Here is a 14,413-nt window from a genome sequence, read left to right as displayed (position 1 = left end):
CGTCCGGGCTTGGGCCCGTGTAGTCACTGGGTCCGCCTCGTTGTTGCATACTGGAGCATAGGCAGAAGTCATGGGGCCCAAATCGTTGCCCAGTAGTACTTCGGCAGGTAAATTATCCATTAGGCCCACGTTCACAGCCCCCTTTCCCGCTCCCCAATCAAGATGCACTTTAGCTGTTGGAATTTTGTACACATCCCCCCCCGCCACTCTAACGGCCACAGTCTGTCCGGATCGCTTGTGCTCTGGCACCAAATGACTCTGTACCAGCGTGATAGTAGCCCCTGTGTCTCGCAATCCCTCGGTAGATCGCCCCTCGAGCCATACCCTCTGCCGATGGTGCTGGCGGTTATCTGAGGCAGCATATACAGGGTCTGCCTCGTGAAGCGGCCCCACATATCCCTCCATAGGGGCCTCTTGGTTAACACAGAGGACCCGGGCCGGACGATAGGACCCAGAGGGGTAATTGTAATTCCTGGGTGTCTGGTGCGTATTAAGGGGGCAGCTAGCCATGAAATGCCCTGGTTGCTTGCATCGGTGGCAAGTCGGTCTGTGATGCTCAGAGCTGTTATTGGGTGGTCCTGAGTGTCGGACGGGCCCTGTGGGCACCGGGGCTCGGAATTCAGCACGAGGGGGTGCACGGTAAACCTCTCTGGGTTCGACCCGTGCTGGAGCTCGGTAGTTCATGGGTTCGTGAAGACGGGAGTCATAATGTTCATCGGCCAATTTGGCTGCTTCTTCTAAGGTAGAAGGCCGCCTGTCTCGCAGCCATTCCTTCCCTTGCTGTTCCATGCCATTATAAAAATGTTCTAAGAGAAACAATTGTAAAATTTCCTCCCCAGTCACCGCTTTACTTCCGCTCAGCCAGTGATTTGCCGCTCTCCGCATTCGGTGCGCCCATTCCATATGGGTATCGTTAGGCTTCTTTTCCGTGCCCCGAAACTGTCGGCGATACATGTCCGGAGTTACAGCGTACCGTCGCAACAGTGTCTCCTTAACTAGCTCATACTGTGTCACTTCCTTAGCACCCAGAGTACGAAAGGCTTCCAGGGCTCGCCCGGATAGTTTCCCAGACAATATCGTGGGCCACTCTCTGTTGGGAATCTGGTGCAGGGCACATTGCCTTTCGAAGTCCGCCAAATATTCATCAATCCCTGTCTCGCTCTCTAGAAAGGGTCGAAATGCTGTATAGGGTATCTTGGGCCTCCCAGCATTTTCGACAGGGATGATTACCTGCGGGGCTACAGCATTGCGGTGTGCGTTCGCTAGGTTGAGTTCGTGGGCTCGAGTCTCTCGTATATCCTCGTCCGCCTCCGCCATCAACTGCTGTACCAATTCCATGGAGGGGTTCGGCCCGTATAATGAGAGCCTTTCCCGAACAATCCTGGTTTTTTCGTCACTAATCGTGGTCGGTGTTTCCACCATTGTGAAGCTCTGATCCAGTTCGTTCAATTCTGCGATCAGCTCTCTCCTCGGCCGGTTGCTGGTGTACCCCCCTCTGCTTTCAAGTAAATCCTTTAGGGTTGTACGCTTCAATTTTTCGTAAGCGCTCTCCATCCGTTCTGTACCTCTCCTAGGAAATCCAGGAAAATCCCGCCGCTGCCGCCAAATGTTACGGTTACCCTTAGTCTCGCTGAGAGATGGACCGCTTAGTAGCCTGGATCCCTATTGCTAAAGAGGGGAGAAGCTGCTTTCCATAGTATTCTATATGAGTCTCGCAAATATAGAATAATCTCCCTTAGCTGTAGTACAGCTAGGATACCCTTCTGCCCACAAAAACGAGTCAACGCTGCGATTGAGGGTCAAACAAGAACTCAGCACTGGGATGCCCAGCCTGCTTTTTATTAAGGTTACATGCACACAGGGCACTCCCAGGGGGAGAGGGGGGGGGAAGCACAAAATCCCCCATCACACATTTAGATAGAGAGCACTGTCCTTTGACAGGCCACAATAGGATTACAGTACTTAAGATAACAAGTTTACAAGTTCATCTTATCAATTAGCAGTCTGGCTCCAGAGGTGATTAGACAATGGGATTGGTTATCCCTAAACTTAGAGCTGAGGCCAGCAAAAATGTGTATTTAGGCAATAGTTTCTAAAAGCTGAAAAAAAAGAGTTAACTCTTTATGAAATGATACTTGTTACGGTTTTCTTGGAGCCCTTCTTAGGCGCTGGCTTGCTGGTTCAGGCATTGCTGCTGGGAAATAAGCTCTTCACAACAAAATAACTAATGCTTCTGTAACAAAACCTCACTGCAGACGAGGATCTACGGAAGCCTCACTGGGTCATAAAAGTTCATGTAATATTTCTACACGATCGACGGGACTTTCTCAAGAATAGATTCTGGACGGCGCTGTGCTCTATATGAAGGGTGATAGATCCACACGCCCCCCAGAAAAGAGACAAATCATTGGCGGTTATAGAGATGGGTAATTCATACAGAGCGCAACGTTGGCCCCAACATGACACACTAAACATTCTATTGCAACAAATGGCAATTCATGTATATTAATTTTTTTTTTTATCATATTACAACCATCTGATAAGATTAAAAAACACAAAACAATTCATTTAAATAAATATATAAACAAATGGAGTAATTGTTCTAAGAGTAATTTAAAATATGTCATAAGTATATACATTTACAAAAACACGAATTCATGTATTTATAGAGTACAAAATGTGCAACAACGAAAATTCATAATAGAAACTCATAAACCAAAAAATAATAATGAAAAACATAATCATATATAAGATAAAATTCAGAAACAATTTATAAAAATGCCTTCATGTCAAGTTCAATGTTTAACCCTTTGGGTTCCAAACAGTCTAGGGTTTTAATCCAAAAAGTTTCCCTTTGTCTAAGTTTCAAAAGTCTGTTTGTATCCCAAACATTCAGTGCAATCCATTCTACAATTTTGATACTAAGATCCTGAGGATTTTGGTTATGGAATAATTTTAAATGATATGATATACTATGATTTTCAAACCCGGTCTAAATATTTCTAATGTGCTCTTTTAATCTGTATTTAATTTTTCTTTTAGTTCGGCCAATGTAAATTTAGCCACATTTGCAGATTAATTGATATACCACATATGTTGTGTGGCAAGTACATCTGCCATTAAAATTTGTAAAAGAAGCACTATTGTGTCCTATACATGGACACATTATGCAATCTTTTATCTTACAAGGATAAAGGCCCAAAGGTGCTCCACACCAATTAGTTAAATGTCCAGATTTAAAAGGTTGTCTAAGCTTTACAAATGTTAATGGCAGTAAAACATATAAATGCAAAAGCAAATATACTCTGCTTTGTATGAATTACCCTTATCTCTAACCGCCAATGATTTGTCTCTTTTCTGGGGGCATGTGCATCTATCACCCTTCGTATAGAGCACATCGCTGTCCAGAATCTATTCTTGAGAAATTCCTGTTGATCGGAAAAAAACGCGTGGAAATATTACATGAACTTTTATGACCCAGTGAGGCTTCCGTAGATCCTCGTCTGCAGTGAGGTTTCTATTGGTTAGAGCTGAGGGTGTGTGCTCCTTTGGAAAACATCTTTTAGCAGGCTTACTGGACTTCCTAGTAGCAATGAAAAACGGCTTGAATACCGGATTGAAATCTTACTATTTCCTTTCACAGTATGGGACCACATCAGACTGGGATACCGGAGTCTGGCTACACGTATCTGGCACAAGTCCTACATTATTAATATTATAATCGGTTATTTGTAGAGCAGCAACAGATTCTGCAGCACTACATCTGTGTGATATGCTATGTGATGTGTTGCTTTTATTCTTACATCTTGTGAGTTGATACTATTAGTGTGTATATTTATATTAAAATCCTTACTCTACATTTGAATTGAGTCTGTGCTCTTCCTCTTCACTTTTTAAGACTTTGGCTAGGTAATCACTATGGTTTAAATAAGGGTATACTGATATTGTTTCCAATGGCAGGCTTCCGATGCTTCCCTTTCAGTGTTAAATCCTGTTTGAAATAGTTTTGGATGCTATTATATCCCCTGTGACTTGTAGCAAAAGAACATTTCTGCCACAGAAAAGTCCAAGGCAAGGTCCAGGCTCCACTTGGCAATTAAGACTACATCTACCTTCAACAAAATGCTCCTAGAAGCTAGCTTTATCTTGGTCTAAGACCTAGAAGCCCACTCCCACTACCAACTCAGCATGAATGTGTTTCCTCCAATCAGGAGACGATTCTTGTGGTGGGGCAGATTACACATCCTCAGATTGGCAGAACACCTTTAGACTTTGATATCAGCCATTCATATTCCATGGGTAAACAAAAGGTAGGTGTATTCTCTCAAATGTCAATGCTTCCCTCCAGGGAAATGTTCTCTTCATCAGGAAGTTTTTGACCAGAGACAGATCCTGAGGCCTAGCTACCCCAAAATTATAACACACTCAGCATTTTTTGGTGGATATGCCTTAGTGGTTCAATATAATTCACCCTTAGGTAAATATCTTCCCGTTTTGTGATGCTAGTCAGAGTAGTAAACAGAATAAAGCTGGGACAACCATCAGTCAGTTGGCGGCATGTCCTGGATTGTACTTCATCTGCCTGGTTCCTTCTGGCATTTCCGTCTCTGCTTTGCCAATTGTATAACTGACAATGGTAGGGGAATGCAGGGAGTACAGGGTGGACACAGGTCTGTAATGTTTGAGTATTTTGCCTTCTCCTGGTGGACAGGACATTTATCCCACTTGTCAGGTATGATTTCATATACTCCCATCATTAGGAAAGAAAGAAATTGATTGGTCAAGCATAAACTATATTTTTATTTTTTTGTGAAACATAAAACAAAAGTAAAACAAATTATAGAGTTGATTACAATTGATGCGCTATCGATAGCACAGGTTGAGTATTCTTATGGTATTATAATTGGACGGTTTACAGATAAAGATAACATGGCTTCAAATTTTTTAGCTCACAGTATACTTTTAAATCTTTAGCGCAAGGAGCACTATTAATTCTCACAAGTGGAACTCCACTACTTTAGCTGAGGTTTAGCTCACCTTCAGCTTAGTGTTGGAGCAGTAGCCGACATGGGTTTTCAGCTCACCCCTTAGAAGTCTATTACTGGGGGCTGTAGCCCACAGAACAATCCAACATCATGATGATAGCTCACTCTTGGTAGTCATGGTCTATACTGAGATATGTGGATATTAAACTTGTCCTGCTGCACAGTAAACAATATGAATTATAATATATGTGTTATTCTCCAGCTACTCCATTTATTGACTTGCTTGTTTCTTTTCCTCTTCTGTTTTAACCTAGCCTGATATCTGAACTCAGTGACTGGACCATGTCCTTATATCCTGCTTTAGCATCATGTTCTTCAGCCTATGGCTCCAATGATCAAAAGTGCTACGAGGCAGCAAACTATTCCAAGGGATCCGCCACTATGTTGAGCGAATCTGTCTACAAAGTGGCATCACTGAGAGGCATTTACTATGCACGCCATTGGGCAAAGATGCTGGCTAAAGACAACACCAAGCATTGCAGACCATATTGACGATGAAGTACCCGACGATCACAAACTAACACTGCACTAATAAAGATCTAAGCCACCACATACTCATCTATCCTATTAACTCCTATGCTGCCACATACCCACCACAGTAACAATTAACCCCTATGCTGGCACATACCCACCACAGTAACTATTAACCCCTAGGCTGCCACATATCCACCACAGTAACTATTAACCCCTATACTGCCACATACCCACCACAATAAACAAACTATTAACCCCTATGATGCCACATACCCACCGCAATAACTATTAACCCCTATGCTGCCACATACCCACCGCAATAACTATTAACACCTATGCCGCCACATACCCACCGCAATAACTATTAACCCCTATTCTGCCACATAACATCAAATGCAAAATAACACCTAACCCCCTAAGTTAAAATAAAAATCTATAAAAAAACTAAATTTTAAATTAAACCGCCAGAACCCTAAATGCCATCTAACCCTACATAAACCCCCTCAAAACTAGCACCACTAATTAACAAACATCTAAGTTACAATAAAAAATCTAAGTTACAATAAATAAACAGCATCAAAAGAGAGAGAGAAAAAACTACAAGCCCCACATTGCCCTAAAGTGATCAGCTCTTTTGCAAAAAGAAAATTACAAAAAAAACATCTATAATACAACTAACCTCACCCCCCAAAATTACAAAATCCACCTAAAAAAAATCTAACCTAGAAAATAAAAGTAAAAAAACCTACCCCCAAAAAAGCCTTAGATAACCCCAATAAGAGTATTCACCATTGGCAAAACCATATCCTTTTGATCTGATGTTAGGCCCTTTTTATACTGGTTTCTGGCGCCGGGGGGACGTCTTTGCGGAGGCGGACTTTGGCGGCATTTTCTGCCACCTCTGTTCCACAATCTTCTTCAAGAGGGTGCCCTCTTCATCCCAGCACCTGGCACCGGGGTCCCACCTTCAAGGCAGTGGAGCAGACATCTAGCGGCCTCTTCCACCTCCACTCTGCATCTTCTTTTCTTCAGCTCTCTTTTACGAGCCTTCATCTTTATGTGGTTGCTGCCATAGACTGAAATTATGGAAGCGTGGAACCCCAATATATAGGGGTACCACTTAATTCTGATTGGCTGATTTTAAATAAGTTAATCCCTATTGGCTTATTTAAATCAGTCAAAAGCAAGAACATTTTTAAATTTTAATAATCCAATAGAAAGGACTGGATTTAAAGTGTCCCAGAAGGTAGCCCCCAAACAAGTGGCGACTTGTTCCCCTGCACCCTGCTAGATTTGCACCCCTTTTAAGAAACAGTGGACCGCGGTTCAATTCAGTGACATAGCTTCATAATTACAATACAGGTGTTTATTATTTAGTATTATTTATTATAGTGAGTTATTTTTTTTACTATAGGCAGTATGTGGGAGTGAGCTGGAGTGTTCCAGGGGAGTGTAGGTTAGGCATTATGTAAGTGTAGGCAGTATTAGGGACTTCAATTGGCATTCTGGGGGTATGTAGGTTAGGCATGAGTTAGCTGGGCAGAGCAGGGGGAGTGTAGGCATTGTTATAGGCATTCAGGAGGAGTAAGTGAGGCATGCTAGTGGGAGTAGCCTGCAATTTGATTCGGACACATCGACACAATATTGATATGCTCGAAGCAATGAAGTGCAGGTTAAAAGGATAGCGGCCATGTTTGAGAGCAGCCGTGTTTGTTGCCTGAGCAAGTTAGTGTAGGTTAAACCTAGGTCCCCACGGCAACATTTGACATGTGCCTACTCAGAAACTAATTTTAGTTTAAGTGAACGCACTGTCTGATCCATGTGTAGGCACACTTCAAATAGGGCCCTCCCGTGGCCACAGCAAAATGCCGATAAGCGGCGATGTGGGTGGATTGACTTCTAAGGGACAAACATCCCTGCTCGCTGGCATTGCTCAGAAACACCCCTTTTATTAGAATATCTCGACAAACCATCATATCATTAGATCAATGCATTTGGGATTTATTAAGGGTTTGACCTTAGACCAATCTCAGAGCCACTTTAACCATTTTTATTTTTTTAAATAAAGCTTTCCTCGGGACATACCTTGCTAAAGTCTTTGAAGATTATATCATCAATCAAGATTTTTCGATGAGCTTCTTCATATTTTTTAGTCTTCATTTTGTTTAATGCTCTAAAAAACTTCTCCATACTATGTTGTGCCATGGCCCAGAACATTTTATCAAAACCCATTTCATTTGGTTCATTGTTTGCAAACAGAGCAGAATTATTGAACTTGAAGTGGAGAGGGTCACCATTGTCATCCACAGCACAGGAGAAGTCAGTTTCTTTTAAAGCTTCTAGAATGGGAGGTCTCTGTCCATCTGAGAAGCTGGTAAGTATCAATATGTTGTCTTTGATATCTTTTCCAAAAATAGAAAATATAGAGTTAAATATATATCTCTGTGTAGGTGTCAGCTGAGGCAGTGAGGACTGTACTACAAAGCACACAGCATCTATATGATCAATTCCATTATAAGAGGAGAAAAAGTTATAGATAGATTCAGTTATCTTTTCATTTTGTTCAGTGGCTCCAAGGTCCTCAAATCCTGGTGTGTCTATTAGAGTGAGGGAGAATGGTATTGTAAACCCACTGCTATAATTCATCTTGTAAGCAGTAACTGCTGCAGTCGGACTGTTTGCTTGAGACAGATGTGTAACGTCATTTACAAGTTTAAATCGAAAGTTATCTTCCCAGTTCACTCCCAAAATGTAGTTAGCCATGCTATTTATGAGTGTGGTTTTTCCTGTCCCTGTAGCACCTACTAACAAGATGACTTTGTTACTTGAGTACAGATTCTCTTTACAGATGTAATTTTGGTATTGACCTTGAGAAAGTACAGAATTAAGCTGGTAAACAGATGGTGTTCCATTGACTAGCAAAGTACTTTCTTGACAGAGACTACTAGCTAAACCACATGATTCTTCTCTTGGGGCTGAAATGAGCAGATTTTCCACATGATCATCTTCACAAATGGCCTTAACGCTAACTTGGTATTCAGTGTTTGACTTAAGGCTCTGAATAACACACTCTGTAGGATTCTTCTGGGTTTGAATTTTAAGCCACTTAATGACACTTTCCTCTGAATATTCAAATCTATGTTCCTTTATAGTCTCATCATCTCCCACAACTTTTGGAGTTTTCCAAGATACCATCAAAGACGTTGGTTCAGCTATAATCTGTAGTGATTCTTGTGAACCTTTGGGAATGGGCTTATGTGCAGCTGTAATGTCACTGTTCATGCTTTGTCCTGCTTTACACAGTGCAGAATACCCAAAGGTATAGTACGTATTGGCTTTAAGCCCAGTTACTATAATCTTCTCCTCTTTCTTCTTTATATTTATAGATAACCAGTTGTTTGACTCAGCACATTTATATCCCACTTTGTAACCTTCAATATTTTGCTTTCCAAAGTCTGCTGGTTGCAGGAGCAGTTCCATACTGTTATGTGTATCTAGTTTTGATGGAAGTTCAAACCTGGCATTTACCAGTTGCCCATATTCATAGAGATGATTGGAAACTTCAGGGTATGTGGGATCAGAAGCACAAGAAATAGCGTAGCAGGTATGACTATGGGGTTCATTGGTTTGAGCAAATTTTTGAAATGCCTTTAAATATTGCCTGGACATATTTATAACATTCCTGTTTTTGAACCATGGCATGGCTGGTTTCTCAGGCTTATAGAAATCTACTTGATATTGATTATCTAACCATTTACTAACATCTTGTAAGTATTGGTCATTTTCATTGATTAAGGAAAAATTAAAACATACAACATTGTCATAGGTGGGATCTCTTAATGTATCCTTTAGCTCCTTGTCTGTATGTAATATTTTAAAATTTGACAGGACATTGAGATATGATTTAACAAAATCCATTTCTTGATGTTTTGTGCTCAGAAACAAGTCAACATGAAAAGATCCAAATGGTGACTGTTCTATATTAGTTAAAATATCCACAAGCTCAGATTCATTGGATTCTCCACCACGAATACAGGGCAATGTCTTTGCAAGTTGCTTTTGGAAATTGAGTTTAAGTTGAGAGCTTTGCTTTCTAAACATATTAATTTTCTTTTTTAGTCCAGGAAAGGTCACAGCAGCTGGGTGTTTTATCAGATCATTACACTGCATGTTTATGTCTTCCAGCTGCTGAATTATATTTTCTGCCCGATAAACAAGGTCCACATTCATCTCTTGAACCAATTGAGCTGCTCTGTTGTCCAGCTTCTTTAGAGGATACAACAAGACCTTCACTGGCACTGCCTTTTCCCCATTTGGCCCTAAAGCTTTTGAAAGACTGACATAGATTTTAACAGCTTCTTCATAATTCACTGGATTAAAATCAAGAGTCACATCCCCATGAAATGTGCAGCTAATTCTTTTACACATTTCCTTTTCTTTATCATTCATTGACAGGGAACCATTTCCTTTCATTTTCATGGTTGGTATTTTCTTTATCATAATATTAAGATTGTCTTGGATGTCCTCAGTGTCTTCTGATGTTGACACCGCTTGATCAAATATAAAGAAGGCATCAGCCCCATATAAAATACCAGTGACCACATGGGTGGCTGTTCCTTTATCAAACACTTCATGATAGATTATGTTCTGGGATCCTAAGTGACTCATATTCAGTTGTTCAAACTTTGTGGTTCTTGAATATTTAAGAGTGACTCTGGCTTGGTTTTTAGACGTCTTGTTGTCATTCATGTATGTAGCAGCTCCTCCAACCTGTACCAGACCTCCCAAAAAACTGGCTTTTAGGGAAGCTGTGATATTCATTGTAGAAGACTTATCAGAGACCGTATCTGATGCTAGAATCTCAAAGGACGTGTTATCTTGAGATGATGTAGCAATGTCTTTTTTAAGTTCTTCCAGGTTCCATAAAGTGATACCTGTGTAAAAGAAAAAGCAAAAAAATAAATAAACAATTAAATAAATATGTACTTAATTCAAATATTATTACTATTGTTTATATCCAATATTAGTGAATGTGTGATTGCTTCTGGATCTTAGAGTGTCTAGCCTTTTATAAATAATGAAGCATATTGGATTGTTTACTTACTGCTACAAATACACACTGACATGGTATAAAAACAAAATGCCTCACGTGGAAATATAACCCTATTTGTGTTTATGTTCCTATGTTTAAGTGTCTGTAACTGTGTGTACCCTGTGTGTAATTGTTATCCAGTGTGTGGCCCTATCTGTAAGTGTGTATGTGCCTTTGTGTGTAAATATAACCCTATTTGTGTTTGTATGTGTTTTATTCCAGCCCGTATGTGTGTATGCTAGTACACGTGTGTTTATACCAGTACATGTGTGTGTATACCAGTACATGTGTGTGTATATAATTACATGTGTGTATATATAATTACATGTGTGTGTATACCAGTACATGTGTGTGTATATAATTACATGTGTGTGTATACCAGTACATGTGTGTGTATATAATTACATGTGTGTGTATACCAGTACATGTGTGTGTATATAATTACATGTGTGTGTATACCAGTACATGTGTGTGTATATAATTACATGTGTCTGTATACCAGTACATGTGTGTGTATATAATTACATGTGTGTGTATACCAGTACATGTGTGTGTATATAATTACATGTGTGTATACCAGTACATGTGTGTATGCTAGTACACGTGTGTTTATACCAGTACATGTGTGTGTATGCCAGTATATGTGTGTGTATACCAGTACATGTGTGTGTATACCAGTACACGTGTGTGTATATCAGTAAATGTGTGTGTATGCCATTAAATGTGTGTGTATGCCAGTACATGTGTGTATGCCAGTACATGTGTGTGTATATCAGTAAATGTGTGTGTATGCCATTAAATGTGTGTGTATGCCAGTACATGTGTGTATACAACAGTACATGTGTGTATGCCAGTACACGTGTGTGTATATCAGTAAATGTGTGTGTAAACCAGTACATGTGTGTGTATGCTAGTAAATGTGTGTGTATACCAGTACATGTGTGTGTATACCAGTACATGTGTGTATACCAGTACATGTGTGTATGCCAGTACATGTGTGTGTAAACCAGTACATGTGTGTATAAACCAGTACACGTGTGTGTATGCTAGTAAATGTGTGTGTATACCAGTACATGTGTGTATGCCAGTACATGTGTGTGTATACCAGTACATGTGTGTATACCAGTACATATGTGTGTATACAAGTACATGTATGTGTATGCCAGTAAATGTGTGTATACCAGTACATGTGTGTGCATGCCAGTACATGTATGTGTATGCGAGTACATGTGTGTATACCAGTAAATGTATGTGTATACCAGTACATGCATGTGTATGAAAGTAAATGTGTGTATACCAGTACATGTGTGTGCATGCCAGTACATGTATGTGTATGCCAGTACATGTGTGTGTATGCCAGTACATGTGTGTGTATACCAGTAAATGTATGTGTATACCAGTACATGCATGTGTATGAAAGTAAATGTGTATATACCAGTACATGTGTGTATGCCAGTACATGTGTGTATACCAGTACATGTGTGTGTATGCCAGTACATGTGTGTATACCAGTACATGTATGTGTATGCCAGTAAATGTGTGTATACCAGTACATGTGTGTGTATGCCAATACATGTGTGTGTATGCCAGTACATGTGTGTATACCAGTAAATGTGTGTATACCAGTACATGTGTGTGTATGCCAGTACATGTGTGTATATACCAGTGCATTTATGTGTATGCCAGTAAATGTGTGTATACCAGTACATGTGTGTGTATGCCAGTACATGTGTGTGTATGCCAGTACATGTGTGTGTATACCAGTACATGTGTGTATATACCAGTACATGTGTGTATGCCAGTACATGTGTGTATATACCAGTACATGTGTGTGTATGCCAGTACATGTGTGTGTATGCCAGTACATGTGTGTGTATACCAGTACATGTATGTGTATGCCAGTAAATGTGTGTATACCAGTACATGTGTGTGTATGCTAGTACATGTGTATACCAGTACATGTGTGTGTATGTCAGTACATGTGTGTGTATACCAGTACATGTGTGTGTATGCCAGTACATGTGTGTGTATACCAGTAAATGTGTGTATATGCCAGTACATGTGTGTATGCCAGTACATGTGTGTGTATACCAGTACATGTGTGTATACCAGTACATGTGTGTGTATACCAGTATATGTGTGTGTATACCAGAACATGTGTGTGTATGCCAGTGCATGTGTGTGTATACCAGTACATGTGTGTGTATGCCAGTACATGTGTGTGTTTACCAGTACATGTGTGTGTGTGTACCAATACATGTGTGTATACCAGTACATGTGTGTGTATGTCAGTGCATGTGTGTGTATACCAGTACATGTGTGTATGCCAGTACATGTGTGTATGCCAGTACATGTGTGTATACCAGTACATGTGTGTGTATACCAGTACATGTGTGTATATACCAGTACATGTGTGTGTATACCAGTAAATGTGTGTGTATACCAGTACATGTGTGTGTATACCAGTACATGTGTGTATGTCAGTACATGTGTGTGTTTAACAGTACATGTGTGTGTTTACCAGTACATGTGTGTGTGTGTGTACCAATACACGTGTGTATACCAGTTCATGTGTGTGTATGCCAGTACATGTGTGTGTATGCCAGTAGATGTGTGTGTATGTCAGTGCATGTGTGTGTATACCAGTACATGTGTGTATGCCAGTACATGTGTGTATGCCAGTACATGTGTGTATACCAGTACATGTGTGTGTATACCAGTACATGTGTGTATATACCAGTACATGTGTGTGTATGCCAGTAAATGTGTGTGTATACCAGTACATGTGTGTGTATACCAGTACATGTGTGTGTATGCCAGTACATGTGTGTATGCCAGTACATGTGTGTGTATGCCAGTACATGTGTGTGTTTACCAGTACATGTGTGTGTTTACCAGTACATGTGTGTATACCAATGCATGTGTGTGTATGCCAGTAAATGTGTGTGTATGCCAGTACATGTGTGTGTATACCAGTGCATGTGTGTGTATACCAGTACATGTGTGTATATACCAGTACATGTGTGTGTATACCAGTAAATGTGTGTGTATACCAGTACATGTGTGTATACCAGTACATGTGTGTGTATGCCAGTACATGTGTGTATGCCAGTACATGTGTGTGTTTACCAGTACATGTGTGTGTATACCAATGCATGTGTGTGTATACCAGTAAATGTGTGTGTATGCCAGTACATGTGTGTATGCCAGTACATGTTTGTGTATGCCAATACATGTGTGTGTATGCCAGTACATGTGTGTATACCAGTACATGTGTGTGTATGCCAGTACATGTGTGTATATACCAGTGCATTTATGTGTATGCCAGTAAATGTGTGTATACCAGTACATGTGTGTGTATGCCAGTACATGTGTGTGTATGCCAGTACATGTGTGTGTATACCAGTACATGTGTGTATATACCAGTACATGTGTGTATGCCAGTACATGTGTGTATATACCAGTACATGTGTGTGTATGCCAGTACATGTGTGTGTATGCCAGTACATGTGTGTGTATACCAGTACATGTATGTGTATGCCAGTAAATGTGTGTATACCAGTACATGTGTGTGTATGCCAGTACATGTGTATACCAGTACATGTGTGTGTATGTCAGTACATGTGTGTGTATACCAGTACATGTGTGTGTATGCCAGTACATGTGTGTGTATACCAGTAAATGTGTGTATATGCCAGTACATGTGTGTATGCCAGTACATGTGTGTGTATACCAGTACATGTGTGTATACCAGTACATGTGTGTGTATACCAGTATATGTGTGTGTATACCAGAACATGTG

General features: G+C 40.4%; 1 protein-coding gene across 1 annotated transcript in view; it reads right to left on the bottom strand.

Moving 5' to 3' along the window:
- The window catches only part of LOC128661244 (uncharacterized), an 84,587-nt gene that overhangs the window by 16,074 nt on the left and 54,100 nt on the right, over nt 1-14,413 (bottom strand). Inside the window, exon 2 of the mRNA XM_053715523.1 lies at nt 7,605-10,453. Coding sequence (XP_053571498.1) covers nt 7,605-10,453 — 2,849 coding nt within the window. The remainder of the gene's footprint in view (nt 1-7,604; nt 10,454-14,413) is intronic.

The sequence above is a fragment of the Bombina bombina genome, chromosome 5, assembly GCF_027579735.1.
Source record: "Bombina bombina isolate aBomBom1 chromosome 5, aBomBom1.pri, whole genome shotgun sequence".
NCBI lineage: Eukaryota > Metazoa > Chordata > Amphibia > Anura > Bombinatoridae > Bombina > Bombina bombina.
This window is presented reverse-complemented; position numbering and strand designations above follow the sequence as displayed.